Here is a 22,021-nt window from a genome sequence, read left to right as displayed (position 1 = left end):
AGCCCCAAAACAGCAGAGGCTATCACCATTGGAATTGGTTGCCTACCACAATTACATGATTATGGTGGTTTGATTGAGATTTTCCCTATAGTTTCCCGTGTTTGAATACTTGGTTCCCAGTTGGTGGCCTAGTTTGGGAAGATTAGGAGTTGTGGTCTAGAGAGGAATGTTGTCACTGGGGATGGACCTTAAGAATTCAAAGATTCCTGCCATTTCCTGTTTGCTTTCTGCTTCCTGGTTGCCATTTCCTGTATGCTCTCGACCGCTGCTCTCACCCTGCCTGTCTCCTGGCTTCCCTGCTGTGATGATAGTGGGCTCTTACCCCTCTGAAACTGTAGGCCCAGCAAAGGCCTTTCTACTCTAAGTTGCCTTGGTCACAGTGTTTTATCACAGCATTAGGAAAGCCACTAATAGAGAAGTGCTACCCGGGGGCGTGGGGGGGGGGGCAGGGTAGGCTATTACTGTGACAGGCCTAACCCTGGCTTTGGTGGTGGTGGTTGGTTGATTTTGTTATGTGTGTTGTTTTGGTTTGGTTTTCAGGAATGGGGTAGACTTTGGGACTTTGGACCAGAAAGGCAGTTGAATGATGTAAGCAGAGTTTAATTAGCTCTCCACAGGTCTTAGCACAGAATCTGCTACTGAGTTTTGCTGAATAGACATGCTAGCAGGCTACCTTCTGTTGTAGAAATTATTTAATCCCAACCCCAGGGTTTCTACCCTGCCTTTGACCATTCAGTTCCCAGATAAAAGATGCATATAACTCTTATATTTCCAATAAGCCTTAAACAGCACAAGAGTTGGGCAGATACCTACCCTCTCTGCTATTAGAATCTACTTCCCTATCGATAACCCCAAATTATTACTTGCTATGTTTCATCTGGGCTGCTCTTAGCTCCAATTGGCCAGCTCTTGGGGCCATGTTTTCATGACTCACCTAACCCATGGTGGCTTCTTTCCTTTCTCCTCATCTTCTTTCAAGCCTGGGAATCCTAAACCCCTCCAATAGCTCTTCTGCTTAGCTATTGGCTATTGGCATCTTTATTAAGCAATCAAAAATAACTTGGGAGCATCGTTCAGATATATGTGCAGACTCCGGGTCTTGGGGGCCTGCACTTAGCACTACAATCGACAGCAAGACCAAAAGCTCAACAGCCTTCTACATAATTACGTCTAAGTTCATGTTTTACTGTTACTCCTTGCCTTGATCTGAGACATTTCTTTGTGCAGTGGGCAGACGTCAATGTAGAAAATCACGACAGGTACAAATAACTGATGATTCCTCAGCCCTAAATGGGACATCTATATTATCCCTCATCAAGGTCCAGGGACTTCAGGGAAGATCAGAAAGAAAAAAAAAATGGAAGGGGCAAAAGATGGGGAGAAGTGCCATGAAATCCTGACCTCTGAACATCTACCCCATCTATGTTGTGAATGGCTCTGTGCTGCTTGCTCTCCTGGAATAGACTTTCTGGAGTGAGGAATGTGTCACTTACTCAGGTGGCTTCTTGTGAACCAATCCCCTAATGAATAAAGGAGCCAATCACTGGGTGGGTAGACGGGACTTCCGGGTTGGATGGAAGAAGAGAGGAAGCAGTTAGGTTCCTTTTTGGAACAGGACAGGGACAGCAGAGGGGTAAGATGTAGCTGCTAGAGTTTCCCATTATCATGGTGGATCCACAAAGATTCACCTACAGACAAATCAGATTTTAATAAGGCTTACAAGATTAAGTTTTAGTCGTTGCACCCAGAGATTGAGTTACCTTTGTTTCTGAATTAAGTTTGTGTTGCATTTCCCTTCGTGTGGTGGCTCCTCTGGGATCAAGAGAGAAAGTTAAGGCAGCCAAGTGTGGGTTTGCCAGATGTGCACCACAAAGGCCTAGGGGAATTTGAAGCACCATGGAGTTGGTGTAGTGAAAACCTAGTAAGCTGGGTGGAGAGACTGAGGAGTTCTGAGTCAGAGTCTCCACAAGATAAAACAGGCTGGCCATCGACTGCCAGTGCATGGCTGGCCAGGCCACTGGGGCAGAGAGGCACAGAGCAGGAACGTGATCAATCAGTTTTTTAATATTTCCCGCAACACATCTACATCATGCCTTTGTACACATGAACTCGAGGGAGCTGTGGTTACACATACAAAATTCACCTAAGTCGTGTGTGTGTGTGTGTGTGTGTGTGTGTGTGTGTGTGTGTGTTAAACAACATGACAGCCATAGAAAGGAGAGGAAGGAAGAAGAATGATGTCATCATGTTTCAAATAAATTTTAAATTTTTAAACAAAAAGGCTGAAGAAAAAGGATACCTTGCGTTTTTCTCTTGGGAAAAGATTCCAAGTTTCTAACCTTTAAAGTATTCTTAGATATTGTCTTAATTAATAATTTATAAGTGTTAATATTAATGGGTAAAATACAAGGATTGTGTTTTCTAACAAGACATATATATTTTAAGACTGAGAGGAAGCTATGTGGCAATAATTTGACTTTTTTTTCAAAATCTGTCATACGAGGAGAAAAGGAGAAGATGCAATATTAAATTTTACTTATCTTTTTTAAATGTGTTTCAACATATATGGGGAAGGGCCTCACAAGGCCCTGTCCCTATCTGAGTTAATGCCAGCTGGGGAATTGGAGAGTCATTTTTCTTCAAGACAGTACCACTGAGAAGTTGTCCATGACCCAACATCCATGCAATGCAAGCAACCCTAATTAAACTCAGAGGGTTATTAAGAAAAAAAAAACATGGAGGCGGGCGTGGGTCCTGCTGGCAAAACAGCTGCAGAGGGTGTGGAAGGGGAACAAAGGACATCGTGTGTGGGAATATATACCCAAAATACATATATGATGTATGAATCTGTCAACAATAAATAAAAATTGTTTTTAAGACAATAACGAAAGAAGAAGGGCTATAGCTGAAGCTGCGCCTCACCCTTTCTCTTCCACTCAAGAATGCTCTGTAGGAAAACAAAATGCATTAAAGTAAAAGCCTTAGTGTGAGCAAGAGCGAGAAGTGTGGACTTACAGATGGGTTTACTCATTTAAAACTCGCCCTTCTGGAACTTTAGTGCTTCGTCTGTTATTAATAAGCAGAGAGATCGAGGAAGCAGGGCAGCAGTGGGTTAAGGGACCAAAAAGCTTCCGGGAAATGTCAGGGGAGGGAATATGGAGACTCCCTGGAGCCTCTTCTTGGAAAAGCTGTTTGCATGGCTCCTCCTTCTCCCACCCCAGAGTTCAAAACAGACCTCACCCTGATGGCTTCCCAGCATCTCCACAACCCACTCCAACCATTTGCCACCCTGACACAGACTCTGGATCCTTGCGTTCTGCTGTTACTCTCTCTCTCTCTCTCTCTCTCTCTCTCTCTCTCTCTCTCTCTTTCTCTCGACTGTTGACCTGCCTACTACCCAGAAGTTAGCGCTGAAAACCGGATGAAGAGCAGATCTTCACCTCTCCTATCTCCCCTCTAAATCCAATCCCCCAGTCTCATGCCAGGTCTGTAGCAGACACCTTCTGTGGCCTTCCCTTCTTCTCTGCCCGGATCTCAAGCACACCACACAGACCTTCTCCTCCAACCTCCCTCCTGACTCATTCCATTGTCCCAGCACCCAACTGATCAGGCATCCCCTGAGAATCCCAAAGTCATGCCAGCCAGGGAAACAAGGAGACAGGGAGGCAAGTGTCAGATCTTCATTCTCCCTCCCCTCCTCCATATCTCATTCCCTACTCTCATCCCCAGCTCTGTAGCAGACTTCCTGTTGTGGCTTCTCTTCCTTCTCTACCCCCATTCCCAGGGACTAAGTAGACACTGGTAGAATACCCAGCTTCCTGCCCTCTTGTAGACCCCCCTCAGTGCCCCTCTTCTAGCCCATCCCCTTTCTAAGTGTAGCTCTGAATACCTAGAAACACATTCTACTTGTAACCCCCAGTGGCTATACCTAGCAGGGTCCCAGAAGAATATCCTACCAGGCAACACACAGTCACTAAGAATGAGAGAGGGCTACATAAAGCAAGGAACAAAACACCCACCCAACAAACATAAAACCAGATATCAGCACCTAGAATTATAATCATCCCAAACTCAGATGTGTAGATGCCAACATAAATCACAATCTGTAACAGCCAGGACAGTGTATCTCCACTAGAACCCAACCACCATCCCACATTTGCAACATAGCTGAAACACGAGACAAGAACCTTAAAATAATCCTCGTGTATATGATAGAGGTCCTTAAAGGAGAAATTACTAGGTGCCTTAGAGAAGTCTGTGAAGATACAAATACAAACAATGGAAGGAAATGAATAAAAGCATTCAAATCCTGGAAGTATAAATAAAATCAATTTTTAAAAAAAAAAAATAAGGAAATCTGGAATTGAAAAACTTAGGAATTACAACAGAGAATCTTATGCACTAAAGATAAGACAGAAGAAATGGATAGTTCGGTCCAAAAAAAAAAAAAGTTAAATGAAAAAGCAGACAAAAAAAAATCCAGGAAATCTGAAACACTATGAAAAGACCAAATTTAAGAATAATAGGAGTAGAGGAAGGAGAAGAGACCCAGGTCAAAGGGCACAAAACAATATTTTCAACAAAATCATGCAAGAAAATTTCTCTCACCTAAAGAAGATGCCTATCAAGGTACACAAATCACACAGAATAACAAATAGGCTGGACCAAAAAGAAAGTCCCCTTGGCACATAATAAACAAACACTAAACAAACAGGACAAAGAAAGAATATTAAAAGCTGCAAAAGACCAACTAACATATAAAGGCATAACTATTAGAATTGCACATGACTTCTCAACAGAGACTCTGATGGTGAGAAGGGACAGGATAGATGTGCTACAGACTCTAAGAGGCCCTAGATGCCAGCCAGGGCTACTATAACCAGCAAAACGTGCAATCACAAGAGATGGAGAAAATAAATATTCCATGCTAAAAACCAAAATTAAGCAATCTCTATATGCAAATCCAGCCCTACAGAAGGTTCTAGAAGGAAAACTTCAAGCTCAAGAAGAAAACCCAGGAAAACACAAAGAATAACAAATCTCATACAAGCAAATAAAAAGAGGAAGGAACACACACAGGCACAGACACATTCACACATAAAGTGTAGGCACTTTAATATCTGATAAAATAGACTTCACATTGAAACTAATCAGAAGAGACAGAGAAGAAAGATTTTCCTTCTCATCAAAGGAAAATCCCACAAAGATGGCATGTCTTGGTACTGGAAAGAACTCTGAATGCTACCAAAGGAGAAACATAAATACCAACCCAGCCTACAAATCCCTTGATCTGCAATGGCAACCTGCCTGCAAGACACCCTAATGCAGTGGTAGCGGAAACCTGTGGGAGTAACCAACCAAAATCAGATTTGAGTTCATGCCCACTTCATAGATTGGATCCATACCCAACTCTGCTTGGATGAGCAAGAACATGAGCTAGCCCAGAAGCTGGGGTAAAACCAAATACTATTATTATTCAGCTAAAGGAAAGTATCAATAAACTGACCCCTAATGGCATTCTGCTATACTCGTAGATCGGTGCCTTGCTCAGCCATCATCAGAGGCGCTCTCTCCTGCAGCAGATGGCAACAAATACAAAGACCTAAACTCAACCCTAAATGAGATGTCTCCATCAAATCCTTCCCCTCAGGGAACCCTGTGGAAGAAAGAGCGTAAGAGTCAATGTGGCGAGGGTGGGGCAGAAGACACCAGAGGCCCAGGCGACACTATGATGAGCAAGTATGTGATAGAGAAACAGGAGAGAAGAAGCAGAATGGTTTGTGCATTGTGAAGAGAGACAGAACTGGAAATTCAGGGGTGGTGAAAGACAACCTGGTGTGAGCAGCTTGGACCATCGTGATGCCCTAGCTTGTGTTGCTTCCGAAGGTCATGTCTGGGTCCTACAGCATCCTTGGTCCACGTTACCATTGAAGGCGATGTGCATGTGCCTGATCGAGGCTGCAGCCTGGGGCCATGTTGATATTCAAAGGCTGCCCAGAGCTGGCCCTGACTCTTACTTAAGCAGTGTAGGAGACCTGGCCCTGTTGGGTGACAACAGGAGAGCTGGCCCTGTCCCTTGCTAGCTGTGGCACTCCAGCACTCCAGTGAACTTGCCCTGGCCCTCACTGGCTGCAGCACCTGGAAGAGTTGACCCACACCTCACTTAGGCAGCAAAGTAGAGCTGGTCCTGGTGGCATAGATGCAGGTGGGCCAGCCCTGGGGGCATGAGCATGGAAGAGCTGGTCCCACCCCTTGTCCCCTTGTTGGGGCAGTGCTGAAGACCTGGCTCTGGTAGCATGGTTGTGGAAGAGCTGGCCCCCTGATGACATGAACACAGAAGAGCCAGTCCTGCCCTTTGCCAGCTGCTGCAGGCAGGAGAGTTGGCCCAGCCCCTCTCCTGGGCAAAGTGGGAGAGCCGGCCTGGCAGTATGAGAACAGGAGAGCTGACAGGCTGACTAACTCAGCTATCAACCAGGCCCAGATCCATGCCTTTGAGTTGACTCTCCCACACATCTACCCCATCTGCAGGAGCATGTGAAGGGACTGGTCCTGCAGAACCAAAGTTGCAGGATCTCCATGACACTGGGCAAAAACAGGTTAACAGAGAAGTCCTGGTGAAGATACAGTATTGATAGCATAGCAGAAGCCAGAGGCCTCCAACCAGACCAGTGACCTTTTGCAATAAACATTTACTACCAAGTAAATTGTTTTGGGCAAAAGAGTATTCTGTGTGGGTGACATACTGAAGCTTCCACAGTGAGGTGGTTTTTGTGGTTGGTTGGTTGGCTTGGTTTTATATATATATATATATATATATATATATATATATATATATATATATATATATTCCTTTGGGGATGGAGGGATAGAGAGATGAGGGGGATTGGGATTACAATGTGAAATTCACAAAGAATCAACAGAAGTTTTTAAAAAGTATAAGAGCCAGAGGGGATTGAGGATACCAAAGAATCAAGGCCTTCTAAACAGAGAAGCACAGATGTACGTATGAACTCATGGAGACTGAGGCGGCATGCACAGGACCTTCACGGGGTAACACCAGATGTATCCTAGAGCTGAAAGGAGAAGTGATTACATGCCCCCTTCCCTAACCCAGATGCTATCTCCAAATAATAAGCACCGGCAAATGAAGATTCAGTCTTTTCCAGGGCAGTCTCCCTTAGGAAACAAACTGTTCTTAAGAGTAGGGCTACATGACTGTCTTCTGACGGCCAACGGAAAGCAAACTCAATGGCGTGCCAGGGCTTTTTCTTGCTTCTTAATTTTTTATCCTCTCTCTCTCTCTCTCTCTCTCTCTCTCTCTCTCTCCCTCCCTCCCTCCCTCCCTCTCCCTTTCTCCTCTCCTCTCCCTCTCTTCCTTCCTTCTATATGTTCTTTTCATGTAGATTACAGCTTCCGGTTTTGTGTTTTTACGGGATCCCTGAGTGAACACATGGGTCTCTGCATCTATACCTACCTGTTTCTTGGACCCTTTTGCTTCTGTTTGTTTGTTTTGTCTTATTCTGCTGTGTATCCCTTAGAACCCTGTTTGTTTTCTAATGAGAGAGAAAAAAAAAAAGGATGGATCTAGATGGAAGGGGGTGGTGAAACTGGGAGGAGTAGGTAGAGGGTGGCACAACCATAATCAGGGCATATTATATGAGAAAAAAATCAATTTTCAATAAAATAAAACCAGATGAGGACTGGGTCTTTCTTGCTCAAGTCTCCAGATGGTTTACCTCAAATGTGTGTGTGGGGGGGGGAGCAGTAATTACCACACCTCCCTGCTTGCTAACCCTTTCCTAAGGACCAACTCCTCCTTCTGAGCCCTCATCCCTAATTCACTTCTGTCTCTTAGGCCAACATGCTTCTTTCAGCACATGCCAGGACTCTTCAGCTCTAGAAGGCTCTCCCTAGCTAGCTTCATGATCCTTCTGTCCTTCTTTCTTTCCTTCCGTCCATCCTTCCTTCTGTCCTTTCTTCCTTCTTTTTAGTTCCTTCCACCTAGTAGTTGCTAAGGCCACTGTAGGGAACACTCTCTAAGGGTCCTTTCCTCTCTGTCCTGAACCCACCTTACCATGCATTGGAGCGCCTAATCATGCTTCGAGCTCACTAGTAATTGAGCATCTGCTCTCAGATAATACCAGAGTGGCTGGCATTTAACTGACATCACCTTGGTTCAAGATGTCTGGAGCAGCAAGGGAAACTCCTGCAGCTACCAAGTAATGATACAAATTGCCCTGTCTTCCAGCATCTTCTTTATTTTTTTATTTTTTAGATTTATTTTTCGTGTGTGTGTGTGTGTGTGTGTGTGTGTGTGTGTGTGTTTGTGTGTGTGTGTGTTGCCTGCGCATGCATATGTGCAGTACTTGAAAGCAGCCTGGTATCCACAGAGGTCAGAAGACAGCTTCCAATCCCCTGGAACTGCAGTCACAGACTGCTTGTGAGCCACCACATGGGTGCTAGGAATTCAGCTGGGGTCCTCTGCAGAGGAGTAAGTTCTCTTAACCACAGGACCATCTCTCTTGTCCAATCCTTCAGCATCTTTGCTTACTTACAAGAATGACATCAGAAGTACTGCTTACAGTAATCAGATGAAGAACATGCAATCAATACCATTAGTGACTTAAACTATCCTGTAACTATGAAAAGTACCTGCCCACCTCCAGGGAGAGGTTGGTCTCCCTCATCTCTCACTGGCACCACCCCACTAAGCTGCTGAACTCCCCAAGTATCCCCTCTAAGTCTAGTTTAGCCCAACTAGCACAAATTACTTATGACGTCTCAAATGGCCAATTGAGACACTCAAGGAATGCCAATAACTACAGAGTAATGCTCTGTATGTGTTTGTGCATATGCACACACACGCACACACACACACCATACTCCACACTCCACACGTTTCTTACCTCAAACAACCCTGTGCCCTGAGAATATTTATGTGGATGCGATAGGTCTCACTGAGGTCAAGCCAGTCCCTTGTCCTTTAATTTTTCAGGCCCATCCAGAAAACTGTTCAAAACAATTCTACAGTTCTTTTGAAGGGAAATGAGGTATCATGCGCAGTAAAGTCTAAGATGCTGACATCCAGGTCTTGCTTTTCATCTGGTTCCAAGAATAATGTGTGACTCTGCTCTCCCATGAAAGAAAACACATTTCACACTGTATTTACTAAAAGGTGGGGCTCCCGTAGCATACAAATTTGTACTGCTTAGAGTAGACTAAACATTTGTGTGGCCCAGATTCATACATGGAAGCCCCCAACCCCAAGGTGAGTATGTTTGAAGATACAGCCTCTAAGGAGGGGGAACAGAGGAAGGGGCTGTGGGAGGATCCAGAAGAAATAGCTGCCCTCCAAGAAGGGCACTCTCACCAGGAATTCTCAACCCTGTGCGTGAACTTCAGCCTCAAGACTGGGAGAAACGATTGCCCACTGCTAAAATCACCAACTTGTAGTAGTTATTGTGTTGTGGCAGCTGGAGTTGGCTGTGAGAAGTCTGTTCTGACCAAAGCAAAATTCATCACCAAAGCAAACAAGTTTTTAAAAAATAAATAAATGCCTTAGTAACTATAGCAGGAACCAAAGATGAGCCCAGACAAGTTAATGATTTGTCCTTTTAAAATAAAATATTAATGACAATGGGCATATTTGATTCTTTGAAACTATGGCCTTGATAAATATTTAATGACAGATGTGTGATGAGCGAACAAATGAATTAGCAGTGGTCACATTCTATGACAGGCAGAGGCCCTGGCTCACTGCTCCCAGATACACAAAACTACAGAAGATTTCAGAAATGAATGGATTCTCGTGGTGGCGCATGCCTTTAATCCTAACACTTGGGAGGCAGAGGCAGGTGGATTTCTGAGTTTGAGGCCAGCCTGGTCTACAGAGTGAGTTCCAGGACAGCCAAGGGCTATACAGAGAAACCCTGACTCGAAAAACCAAAAAGAAAGAAAGAAAGAGAGAGAGAGAGAGAGAGAGAGAGAGAGAGAGAGAGAGAGAGAGAGAGAAAGAAAGAAAGAAAGAAAGAAAGAAAGAAAGAAAGAAAGAAAGAAAGAAAGAAAGAAATGGATTCTGTCTTGCAAACTGATTCATCCTTTACATTGATAGTACAAGACCAACACTCTAATAGACATTCCACTGTCTGATGGCAAGGCAAGAAGCTGTTCTGGGATGCCAGGAGAGCTTGCCTTGGCTCCTCTAAGAAGCCTGTATTCCCCATATTCAGTGTGAGTGAAGAACGGTGGAAAGGGGAAATGATAGAGATGCCAGAACATGCCGGAAAAGACTCTCCATGCTAATCCAAACCCTGCATTGTAAGGTGAAGATGCTGTGATACTGAGAGAGGAGAAGCAACTTGCTTGGCTCTAGGCTGGAAACAAACAGCAGCTGGTGATCTTCAGACTGCAGAGTCAGACCATTCTACCTGTCTGGGATTATCTGAGGGTTGCAAGGGGGTGTCTGAACTATCACACAAACACCACACACACACACACACACATATGGTAAAATAGTCTCAAAAGCTTGATTCTGAAACACATGTTCATTAGTATTGCTCTTTCTGATGTTTGTGATACCATGCAGTTTCCAGTGTGCTTTACTGTTTGCTGTGGTCTAGACGTTCAATGGCCCCAAGACCCATGTGTTCGGTGGAGGCTATTGAAAAGTACTGGAACCTTTAAGAAGAAGACTAGGGAAGATCTTTAAGGTTCTGAAGGGTACATTTGAGGGGATTATAAGATACTGGAATCCTTTTCCTTTTTATACTCTGACTCACAACGTAAGCAGCTCCCCCCCCCCGCAAGTCTATCTTCCTGCCACAATCTGCTGCCTCACCAAAATCCCTAAAGAAGATCATAGACTAGAAAATCCAACTGCAAGATAAAAATAAACATTTTATGCTCACAAATTGCGTTTTACTGCAGGCTCAAAAATGCTAAGCAACACCGTGTTGTCTAGTGCAGCCTAGCACTTGGAAGAGTCTGACATTCTAAAACTAAGGCACAAACAATATCTGTATGATCTCAGGAGAGCACGTCATTCTGGTGTTTCATAGTCTGCTCAGAAGTTCCCTTCTGTAGCTGATGTCTGACCACGGGGCTTCGTCACTTTGCCCAGAGATTCTCTAGTGGAGGTGTCAATCTGCAATCTTTCTCCTTGGAGGCAGACATAGAAGGTTTTACAGGGAGGGAAGGGTCCTGCTTCAAATGAAATCCTTATCTCCCCTTTTCTAGTTACTTTGAAAACCATCCCTTGAGCATCTATTGGATGTGTGTAATGCAGTGGGAGTAGAGACCTGCCACCTGATGGAGCTTTCTCAATCCCTAGTCTCTCCCATCCTCTCCTGTTCCTCGTCTCTCTACTCACACTCTCCGGTTTTTCCTTGCGGGGGAGGAATTTATATATATATATATATATTGCATGCAGACAGGTAAATTCTCAGGTCTAGGACTAGAAAAGGAAGGAACAAACAGAGCCAGAAAACACAAGGTCAGAGGCAGAGAGGGGGCTTCTGTGCCTCCTGCTGCTTTTTATATACACAGGAATTTGGAGCCTGGGATGTGCACCAGAGGTGATGCTTCTCTTGGCTCAGAGTGCCAAGACCCTTGCCAAATCCCTCCCTCATTAAAATGAGAATCCGGCAGATCTGTGCTGAACCACAATGGATACCAGACCCAGAGTGAGAGGCTTGGTATCTGGACCTGATTCAATCTTCGTCTTGAGCAAAGCTTGTGCAGGGTAAGGGTGGGGTAGACGACTGCTTTGACTCCTCTGTGCTTGCAGGAATCTTGGCATCCTTGCAGTAGCCCCAGAGTATGGTCCACTAATTGAGACCTTTTGGGTTTAGTTTAGGAATTATAAAAGAGAATGCTTAATGTGTCTCTCTTTGGGCAGAGCCCTCCACTGGTGCCCAATGCCAGCTTCAGTCAGAATTCTTCCTTTGAAACTTTCCCTCCTAGATTCTCTATTCATGACAAATGTTCCTGGTCTCAGACCACCAGGTCCCCTTCTCTCTTCCCATTCCCATACCGATTTTCCTTTTATTAGAGTTTGACAAACTCAGTCATTCCGAGGTATAACTGACAAGAAAACCAGTGAAACTTTCCATGGTTCATTATGATTTTGCTAAAGATGGCATCTTTGGTGATCTTCAACTCTGAGAGAAAAGTATTGATTGAAAAAGTTTTAATAGTTGAATAATTCCAACAATTAAAAGTGAGAGATACAATGTTTTTGACATCTTTGGCTGTATTTTTGTTTTCCTTTCTATTATTACGCCACAGGAATGGTAGTCCCTTCTGCTAACGTGTGGATCTGGTACTCAGGGTGAACCTGAAGAGTAAATATTTAATGGATTCTTCCAAGCCCGAGAGCTTATTAGAATGACTTTGCTCTATTCCTTCATGCATCCACACATCCTGGAAGTATTCCCAGGGTACATCAGACGCTTAATAAATATTCATTAAATGAATAAACAGACACCATCCCCTAGGAAGAGGGCTGGGCAGGCAAATAGGCCAGAGTTTTCTTTCTTTGGGAACAGACACAAGCACTCAGATGTGAAAAATGAACATAAGATATGTCTCACAGTAATATGCAACTGTTTTTATCGACCAAACCCAAAGGTACAAAAAAGGATGAAAGGGTATCCAGTGTTGTCTGAAAAATAAATTGGTGTAATTGAATATTATTACAGTGAGTAGTAAAATGAAGTAACATAAGGAAGGGGAGGGTCCACCCAAAAATCTAAGTAGATTGCACTGGCTCCCGAGGTTTCAGAGTGAGGTTGGTTCCGGATTATTATATTATTATTATGATCTATGAAAAACAAATGCACAGAGAATACAGGTTCACACTCCTGCAACCTCCACACTGGAGAAAAAGTACCAGGTTCTCTTCCAATTTCAATTTTCTGATGGGCTATTTACTGTGCACAGAGGACAATGCATAGTTGGACCTAGAGTTAATGCTAATTATCTTTGCTAACCAGGGCATTGTAAGAACCAATTCTTTCATAGTAAAAGGAGTATCCTAATAAATCAAGCCCCCCCCAAAAAAAAGTCAGATGTAAGAACATTCATCATCTGCCAAACAGCCGAAAGTTGATTATCATTACGATTTCAAGACTATACCTAAGACTTTTCAGAGAACAGAGCTGGTGGCATTTGGGAGTGAGCTTGGTGTTCTCTGCCCTTAGACATTGCTCTGCCTGCTTTGAACCATGGGCATGGTGGAAGGTGACTTCTGAAGGTGTGTAAGGCCGTGTCAGTGTGGTTCTCACAGCCTATGATATTGAAGTGTAGGAATTAGCTCTACAAGTTCAGCTCTCAGCCTAAAAGTTGTAATAATCAAATGTGGAAAAAGCAAACAAAAAAAAAAAAACTACTGAGAAATAAAGACAAATTACTCATGGAACAACACTTCCCAAGATCTTCATGACAAAACATCTTTGTTTCTAAGTTTTGTAACAATTAAATTATTTCAAATCCCAGAAAGCTATCATGTAGTCGACCACTGTCCCCCAAACACTCAGGAGTGCCTTCCTCACTGCCTGGCCCCTCCCTTTGTATTTTTATCCTTACCTCCTTTTAATTCCCTTTTCAAATCAACAATTCCTTTTTCCATTGGTCACATAGCAAACAGACATTTAGTTTTCTATTTGCTAATGGCTAACTATCCTTAGGAAATGCATTGTAAGAACCAATTCTTTCATAGTAAAAGAAACATTGTAATAAATTAAGGCAAAAAAAAAAGTCAGATGTATGCTGAACATCCAAAAGTTGATTATCATTTTTATTACTTGCAAGACATCACACAGACATTTTTATGATAATATTGAAGTAAATAAAGCTTCCTAGTTTGCAAAAATGTATTAAATTAGTAACAGGTCCATGGGATATATTGTAGAAAATTAAATATCTACACAGAGGCTTGGCAATTGCTAGTAGACATGATATAAAAATGTCCACCTAGTGAATTTCAGCTGAGCACTTTAACAGTCTTGGAAGCAACATTCAGTGCACGGGGTAACATTTCCCTCTTTTATGTCTATTCAGTTCATGAGGCACAGTGACTCAAAAGAGCAACATGCAGTAAATGAGCAAGCCTTAAACTGAACTTAAGCTCTGGGTTCTTTAGCAGTCTGTTTTTAGAGATCTTATGGAGTTCTCCATCTGAGGTACATTTTAAAGGTTAGCTCAAAGGGATCAACCTCTGACTTTTACAATAATACCATGACCCACAGGTTTGTTTTCCCTCCTGTGAAGAAACAGACACCTGCAGTTTACATTTAGTTTAAGGTGATCTTACCTGAGAGAGTGGCACTGAGAGCCAAGAAGACCCGGAGGAAGCCTGTCATGACGTCTGCTTCAGAGAGACAATTTCCTTTCAAGCACAGTGTTTCCACTGGAAAGAAGCAGGGTTTAAAAAAACAAAACAAAACAAAAAAACAAAATACAAGTGGTTCAGAGCCTCGATGCAACCCAAGGGGATCGTGACCAGCTGCCTGATGAAAATAGTCACAAGTCACCTCCCGTTGGTGTGGGTTTTTTTAAAGTGCACTTCGCTGATGCCCAGTGAGCTGTCAGGTCTTGTGAGGCTAAAAACATCTCTCTGGGTCCTAACTCCTGACTTATCTTATTAATTCACTGTCTCGCAGAGAGAGATGGGATGAGAGAGAAGAGTGAGGCTATACGATTGTTAAAACATCACTGGGGTGTTTTCTTGTGTTTGCAGACCTATGTAATGAGAATGCCTGTGTTTCACAGTGTCTGTCATGGAGGTAAGTGAAACACAGTCCACTAGTAGCTTCTCGGTTTGGACCAGGACCGTACAAGCCATGATGACGTCCAGCCAACTTCTATGTCTGGTGGCACTCATGCATGCTGACATTAGACTGTCTCTCTGTTCCTTGGAACCTGCTGGTTCCCCTCGTCTTGGCTGCAGCAGACATGGTAGGAATGATATCTCTCTGCTTTCACACAAGAGGCTGAAACATTATTCTTCCTCTTTCACCTTCTTCATGATCGATGGCACAGCTTCCCTTTCTTCTGTATGCACATGGGGCAGGGTGGGGGGAGGGTGAAGAGGCTCTAGCCAGTACAGATCTAATCGATGAGCAACTGTAAAGTTGGAGCCACAGAGATGAGGTAGCCAGAAACAGAAACAAGTTACCTACATGTGACAGATTATAGGGCAGCATCCAGGCACCAGATGAATTTGACTTTACAGGGACGGGTTTTGTGCAGTTTTAAGATTCCTCGATGATAGCTCATTTATCTTCTACTAGCATGTGTCAGTCAGCTTCCTGTCACCGGGACAAAGATCTGAGATCAATAGCTAGTAACAAAAGATTGCTTGGAGCTCACACAGATTTCAGTTCTGTGATCCATGGGCCCCTGACTTGGGCTTATGTCTAAGCCATGAACAGGCTGGAACAAGCTGGCGAGGATGTCCCATTAGCAGCCTCCAGATGCCAGGCTGCTCTGGGGTGAAATGTCACGTGATGAAAGGAGTCCTGCCCTAGAAGGCAGGAGTCCGGAGCTCTGGCCTCCCATCCACCCAGCTTAGGCTCCCTTTGGTATTCTGGCCCACATCCTTCTGTTCCTCCTGCCTGTCTCTGATGTAGACCCCAAGCGCCTGCGGAAGGCCTGCTGGGTCTCTCTGGCCTGTCATACACTGATATTTAAGATTGGTCCTGGACAAATGAACACACAAAAAGTATGAACTGCTCAAACACCTTGTCAGAGCTACTTCCTTCTCAGGACTTCTGTGACTGGCGGGAGTGGGTCAGGGTGGCCATTGTTTCATACCTTGGAGGAAGGTGTTAACCACTTTGTGTTTCAGTTTCTTTGTCTCTAAAGATAGACTAATGGCTTTCCTTATAAAATAGAGGATTCGTTGGGATAGGGTCTTTAGAATCAATTATTAACACAACAAGAGCTTAACAGTTATTAAACATTGTTTAACTTACTATTATGATGACAATGAATATGATGTGATAATAATTGTGATGAAATAGATTAAATATCAAGATAACTAATTGGAATTTTAAAAACGAATGTGACGTGGGTTGATTTAGTAAATAATATCAACATTCCATAGAACAGCTTCAGCCATTTTGGTCCAATGATTCATATATGAAATAAGCTCTAGATCTTTTTCTTTCCTTTACATATGTAACATAAGTCTCTCAGTTAACAAATTTGCTTTGATAAAAAAAAAAGTGCATTCCAGTGTTCATTTTCTTCAGTATTAAAAGATAGCAAATTGTAAATTGCTGTTTCTACCCTCAGCTTAAAGAGAAAAAAACTTAGTCCTCAGAGGAAGAAGCCCTGCTGTCTCGGGAGTAACGTGGCCATCACTTGTCCTGATGATCAGCAAGAATCCCTCTTCCTCCTGGGGAATCATATGTAAGCATTCTTGTTCTCCCATCACGGGGCAGGAAATTCAGTCTCACCATTAGAAGATCCCCATCTTTTTCTCCAGGACAGCAAAAGAGTCTGGGAGGTTTACACGCCCCGGTAGCCTCCAGTCTGTCTTGACCCCAGTGAATAGGTCAGTGGCCATCAGCTGGTCCTTTTGGAATAGGCAGCAGCAGCTCCTGGTGCATGTTTTATGCCCAGGACTATATAAAGAGCAGAAAGCTCAGGAATAGGATCCTGCCTCACTGAGGGCTACACACACACAAGCACACAAGCATGCACGCTCACAGGTGCACACCAGGAACTACACCACACTAGAAGTGGTCCTGCTTGCTAGAAGGAACAGCTGGCCTCTGTGTCTTAAGTCTTAAGGAGCCCTCTTCTGCCTTCTGTTTTAGGGAGACTCTCCTCCCCCATCCACTGTAACAGCTCAACAGTCTTTCCAGAGAGCATAGACTTTAGAGAGGAGCGGGCATCCGGTGCCGCCGGAATCTGCGCATAGCTTCTGCTTTGATGTCTCAGCAAACACAAATGCCTGCCTCTCTTCCTGAAGAATGGATGGGGTTAAAGACCACACCGTGAACAAAGCACGGCTTATCTCTCAAAGTACCCTCCTGAGCCAGGTACGAATGCTCTTCTTGAGCTCCGTAGGACTAAAGCACTTTAGCCAGGGGAAATGCTGTGTGTAGCCACACAAGCAAAAATAACCAGGCGTTCTCCATTGTCACTGGAGAGCAAGCTGCAGTCTAGGGTAAAATTCTGTAGATCTATACTGTCCCAATGTTGTCTGCTGATGGAAAAGGCTCCTGGGAGCTCTGAGGCTCTCCCAGACTGTCTCCATAAAGGGTGTACTCTCAAGAGGGATGAAAGGAAAGTGTGATAAAGCAGGCACGGTTCCCATTGGGAAAGTAGGTCATGCTAAGTGGGTTTTAAACCATGAGGAAGCATAGGCTTGTCCTAATGCTAATAAGAATGCTTATCAGGGCTGGAGAGATGGCTTGGTGGTTTAAGAGCACTGACTACTCTTCCAGAGGACCCAGGTTCAAGTCCTAGCACCCACGTGGCAGCTCACAACTGTCTGTAACTCCAAGATCCAACACTCTCACACAGACATACGTACACACAAAACATTGACACACATAAAATAAAACTATAAAAAAATTCACAAAGCACAAAAACAACAACAACAAAAAGAGCTCTCAACAACTTTACTGATCCAGCCACCATCAAGGTCTGGTTCCTCATTTTTCTTCTTCTTCTTCTTCTTCTTCTTCTTCTTCTTCTTCTTCTTCTTCTTCTTCTTCTTCTTCTTCTTCTTCTTCTTCTTGTTAAAGATTCATTTATTTATTTCATGTATTTGAGTACAGTGTCACTGTCTTCAGACACACCACAAGACAGCATCAGATTCCTTTACAGATGGTTGTGAGTCACCGTGTGGTTGCTGGGAATCAAATCAGGACCTCTGGAAGAGCAGTCAGTGCTCTCAACTGCTGAGCCATCTCTCCAGCCAGGTTCCTCCCTTCTAATGCCCGTGAACATGCTTCCATGCTTGCCCTCAGGAGTCCACACCCAACTAAAGAAGTAGCTAGCTTATATTCTTCAGCTGTTTATTTATACCATAAAATCTGATGCTATTTAAGACAAACAAAGAAGGAAGATGCAGGGGAGAGTCGTGGGTGGTCCCAAAGTCTAAGTGAGTGGATCCAGAGCTAAATGAGTAGATGTAACAAAAGCAATGATTGGCTAGAGCATCTCAACCAAGGGGAAGGTCTCTGGTGGTTGGACACATAGTCCTGTCACATTTGTGACACTTTAAAGCATTGGTCCTCTGTTGTGTCCGGCCAGCGGCTCACATGTCTGGGTTCTAGTCTGGGAAGGCATCTTGGAATCTGGAAGAGAAGAGGGAGCTAGGTGGACGAGAGAAAGATGAAGCTAAGACAAAAAATTCTGATCAAAGCTCAATTTTACTAATTCATGCACCGAGTTATGAAGGAGGGGAAGGGGCCCGATTCCTGCCAAATCATCTTGGAGTAAGGTTGCAGGTGAACACGTGATGGCTCCGGAACAGCTAGGAGGCAGGCAGTGGGAGTGGCAGGATGATAGGGAGGCAAGCTCCGCCCCCATGCTCTCTAACACTGAAACCTGAGCAAACAGGTTTCAGGTTGGGGAGGGGAGGTTACAGTCCTCAACAGGTGGGTTGCGACCACCAAAAGATCATCAGAAAACATAGGTGTTTTTGATTTGCAACAGTGGCAAAATGACATTTATGAACAAGCCGTGGAAATAATTTTATGGTTGCGGGGTACGGGGTCACCACAACATGACGAACTCTAATCAAGGGGTGGCAGCATCAGGAAGGTTGAGAGCCCTGGAAAACCGCATAAGTATAAGTACCAAGTGATAACTGAGCCAAATCCAACCCCACAGCTTCATCATCCACTGCAGATGGCAGCCAAAAAGGCCTGAGGTGGTTGACCCATGCTAATAAAAGGTATTAGCTTCATTAGTGTCTAAATTCGTGTGGATTGAATACTAAATATGTTTTTCTGCTGTATGGTTTTCTTTAAACCACTCATTAAAATGACTACATTGTATCTATTGGTCAACGTGCGCTCACGGGCACTCGTGAGATACAGCGCGTCACGTATAGAGAGGTTAAGGACAACTTGTAGGATTGAGTTCTCCCCAGCTACCACGTGAGTTCAGGGTTATCAAACTCAGGTCTCAGGTTTAGCAGCAAGTGCCTTGACCCGCTGAACCAGCCCACTGGCCCTCTTTCAACAACTTTTACAAAGCTATTATGAACTTAACCACCTTGAGCACTCAGTTGAATGAATATCTTTGATGGCAGAGAATAATTACATGAAACTGAGAATCCCTAAGACTGGTCTTGGGCAGCTTGCCCTCAATAGAATCATCTGACACATGCACTTTTTTTTTATATGGTGAAATGTAGTATAAGAAAACATTTACCCAGGGAGGTCAAGAGACCTGGGGGTCTAGAAAAGGAAGTATTGGCAACTTTCAAGAGCCAGGAGCTAAAAGTAGGGAAATGGAGACTGGAGGAGCTATCTCTTTGCTACATAAAGCTTGTGTGTGACAGCTAAGCCCCTCACCATCAATATTCTACAAGAACAAAACCAAAGCCCAAGATGCCTGGACGGTAGAGTCATTATAGAGAATCACAGGGGCAAACTGGCTGCAAAGTCAGGGTCAGAACTGATTCTCCTTATGATGGTTTGTATATTCTTGATCCAGGGAAGGGGTACTATGAGGAGGTGTGGGCCTGGTGGAGTGGGTGTGTCATTGTGTGCATGGGCTTAAGACCCTCTTCCTAGCTTCCTGGAAGTCAGTCTTCTCCTAGCAGCCTTCAGATGAAGATGTAAAACTCTCAGCATCTCCTGCACCATGCCTGCCTGGATGCTGCCATGTTCCCATCTTGATGATAATGGACTCTGAACCTGTAAGCCAGCCCCAATTAAATGTTGTCCTTTATAAGAGTTGTCTTGGTCATGGTGTCTGTTCACAACAATAAAACCCTAACTAAGACACTCCTATAGTTTAGCATTTCATATCTTTGTACTGTTTCCAGAGCCCTAAGCCATAAGGACCAGTTCTGCATCTAAGTACTCACTAGCAATGGGGGATACCGAGCCTGAAGTGGCCATTTCCCAGAACCAGGAAGGACTTTCAACAGAGGGATTGGGACACCAGCCCAGCCACAAAACCTTTGACCTACAAATTGTCCTGCATACAAGATATTCTGGGGTAAAGGTGGCTCAGAAACTGTGGGAATGGCCAACCAATGACTGGTCCAACTTGAGACCCATTTCATGAGAGGGAGCCCACCCCAACACTGCTAGGAGGACCAGGAACGCCCAGAGACCTAGGACAGAACCAAACACACAGATGGCAAAAGAAAAAATAATAGTCAATGAAATGATTCCTAATGATATTCTGCCATACTCACACATTGATACCTAACCCAATTGACATCAGAGAGGCTTCACCCAGCAACTGATGAAAACAGATACAGAGGACCACAGCCAAACATTAGGTGGAGCTTGGGGAATCCTGTGAAAGACGGTTTTGTAGGAGCCAGAGGGGACAAAGGCACCATGAGAAAACCCACAGAACCAACTAACCTGGGCCTGTAGGGGGCTCTCAGAGAATGAACCACCAACCAGGAAGCCTGCACAGGACCTAGGCCCTCTACACATATGTTACTGTTGCGTAGCTTAGTCTGCTTGTGGGACTCCTGACAGCAGGAGCTGTCTCTGTCTGTGCTGCCTGCCTTTGGGACCCTTTCCCCCTACTGGGCTATCTTGTCTAGCCTCAATAGGAGAGGATGTCCCTAGTCCTACTGCAACTTGATGTGCCAGGGATGGTCAATAGCCATGGGAGACCTGCCATTTTCTGAGGAGAAATGGAGGAAGAGGGGAGGAAGGGAGGCGAGTACGTGGGAAGGGGAAATTGTCAGGGGAAGCTGTGGTAGGATGTATTACACACACACACACTATAGTTACAGTTTTAGACCAAACTTGGGAGAGAACCATTCTTGAGTTCTCAATCTGCCTCTGCTTTCTGTACATCTGAGTTAAAGTTCAAAATAAGGATGGAGCAAGGACTGAGAATATGACAGCGCTTTTTCCTGGATGGACCTGGGCTACTAAGGGGATGGAGAACAGATCACCCCCAACATTGTTTCCTGTGAGGAGCCAGAACTGGAAAAGGTGTACATTTGGTTTGGTTTGGTTTGGTTTGGTTGGGTTGGGTTGGGTTGGGTTGGTGTTTGGTTTGGTGGTTTGGTTGTTTGGTTTGGTTTGGTGGTTTGGTTTGTTTGGTTTGGTTTGGTTTGGTGGTTTGGTTTGGTTTGGTTTGGTTTGGTTTGGTTTGGTTTGGTTTGGTTTGAGTCTTAACTATGCATCCCTGACTGGCCTGGAACTTTCTGTATAGATCAGGGTAGCCTCATATAGACATTTGCCTGTGCCTGCCTCATGAATGCTGTGATTAAAAGCATGTGCTTTTTATTTACACCAGGTTTAGAAAAAAAAAAAAAAAGACAATCTTTAGAATGACAGCTTACTCTCTAGCCCTAGCTACAGCACTGAGCACTTAAGTTGCCTACAGCGTTAAGAACAGTAAAGGTTGGGTGTGTGACTTGGGCGCCCTCTAATGGATAATGGATTACACTGCAGGTCCTCCTGGACAGGATTCTTTTAAAGGAGCGTTAACTTTAGATATTAATTGTCCTTACATTTAAATTAAAATAGTGAGTTCTACATATATTCCAAACTCTGCACCAGCCGGAGGTGGGTATCATTCAGCAGCTCCGCCCTTCCACAGACAGCAGCTCCGCCCTTCCACAGACAGCTCCAAAGGAGGAGATCTAGCGCAGCCCACAGGCTGGAGACGCTCCAGGTGGATTTGTTGATGCTTGGTGCAGAGCTAGCATCCAGCCAGGACCCAGTGATTGTGTGTTGAGCACCGAGCACCGTTGAGAGACTTACATGGATGCCCTTTACATCAATCACACTGGCAGGGCGCGGACCTACCCCTAACTTCCCAGTCAGCTCAGAGCTTGTGAGAAACACAA

General features: G+C 44.3%; 1 protein-coding gene across 2 annotated transcripts in view; it reads right to left on the bottom strand.

Moving 5' to 3' along the window:
* Chrnb3 (cholinergic receptor nicotinic beta 3 subunit) overlaps positions 1 to 14,538 on the bottom strand; it is a 30,229-nt gene extending 15,691 nt beyond the window's left edge. Inside the window, exon 1 of one of the 2 annotated variants that reach the window (XM_021170564.1) lies at positions 14,312 to 14,538. In XM_021170564.1, coding sequence (XP_021026223.1) covers positions 14,312 to 14,360 — 49 coding nt within the window. In that variant the 5' untranslated portion in view covers positions 14,361 to 14,538. The remainder of the gene's footprint in view (positions 1 to 14,311) is intronic. The other variant, XM_021170563.2, reaches the window with a different exon arrangement.
* Between the last annotated feature and the right edge of the window lie 7,483 nt (positions 14,539 to 22,021).

This window comes from Mus caroli, chromosome 8, assembly GCF_900094665.2.
Source record: "Mus caroli chromosome 8, CAROLI_EIJ_v1.1, whole genome shotgun sequence".
In the NCBI taxonomy this organism is placed as follows: Eukaryota; Metazoa; Chordata; class Mammalia; order Rodentia; family Muridae; genus Mus; species Mus caroli.
Note: the sequence above shows the minus strand (reverse complement) of the source record. Positions and strands in the feature narration are given on the sequence as shown.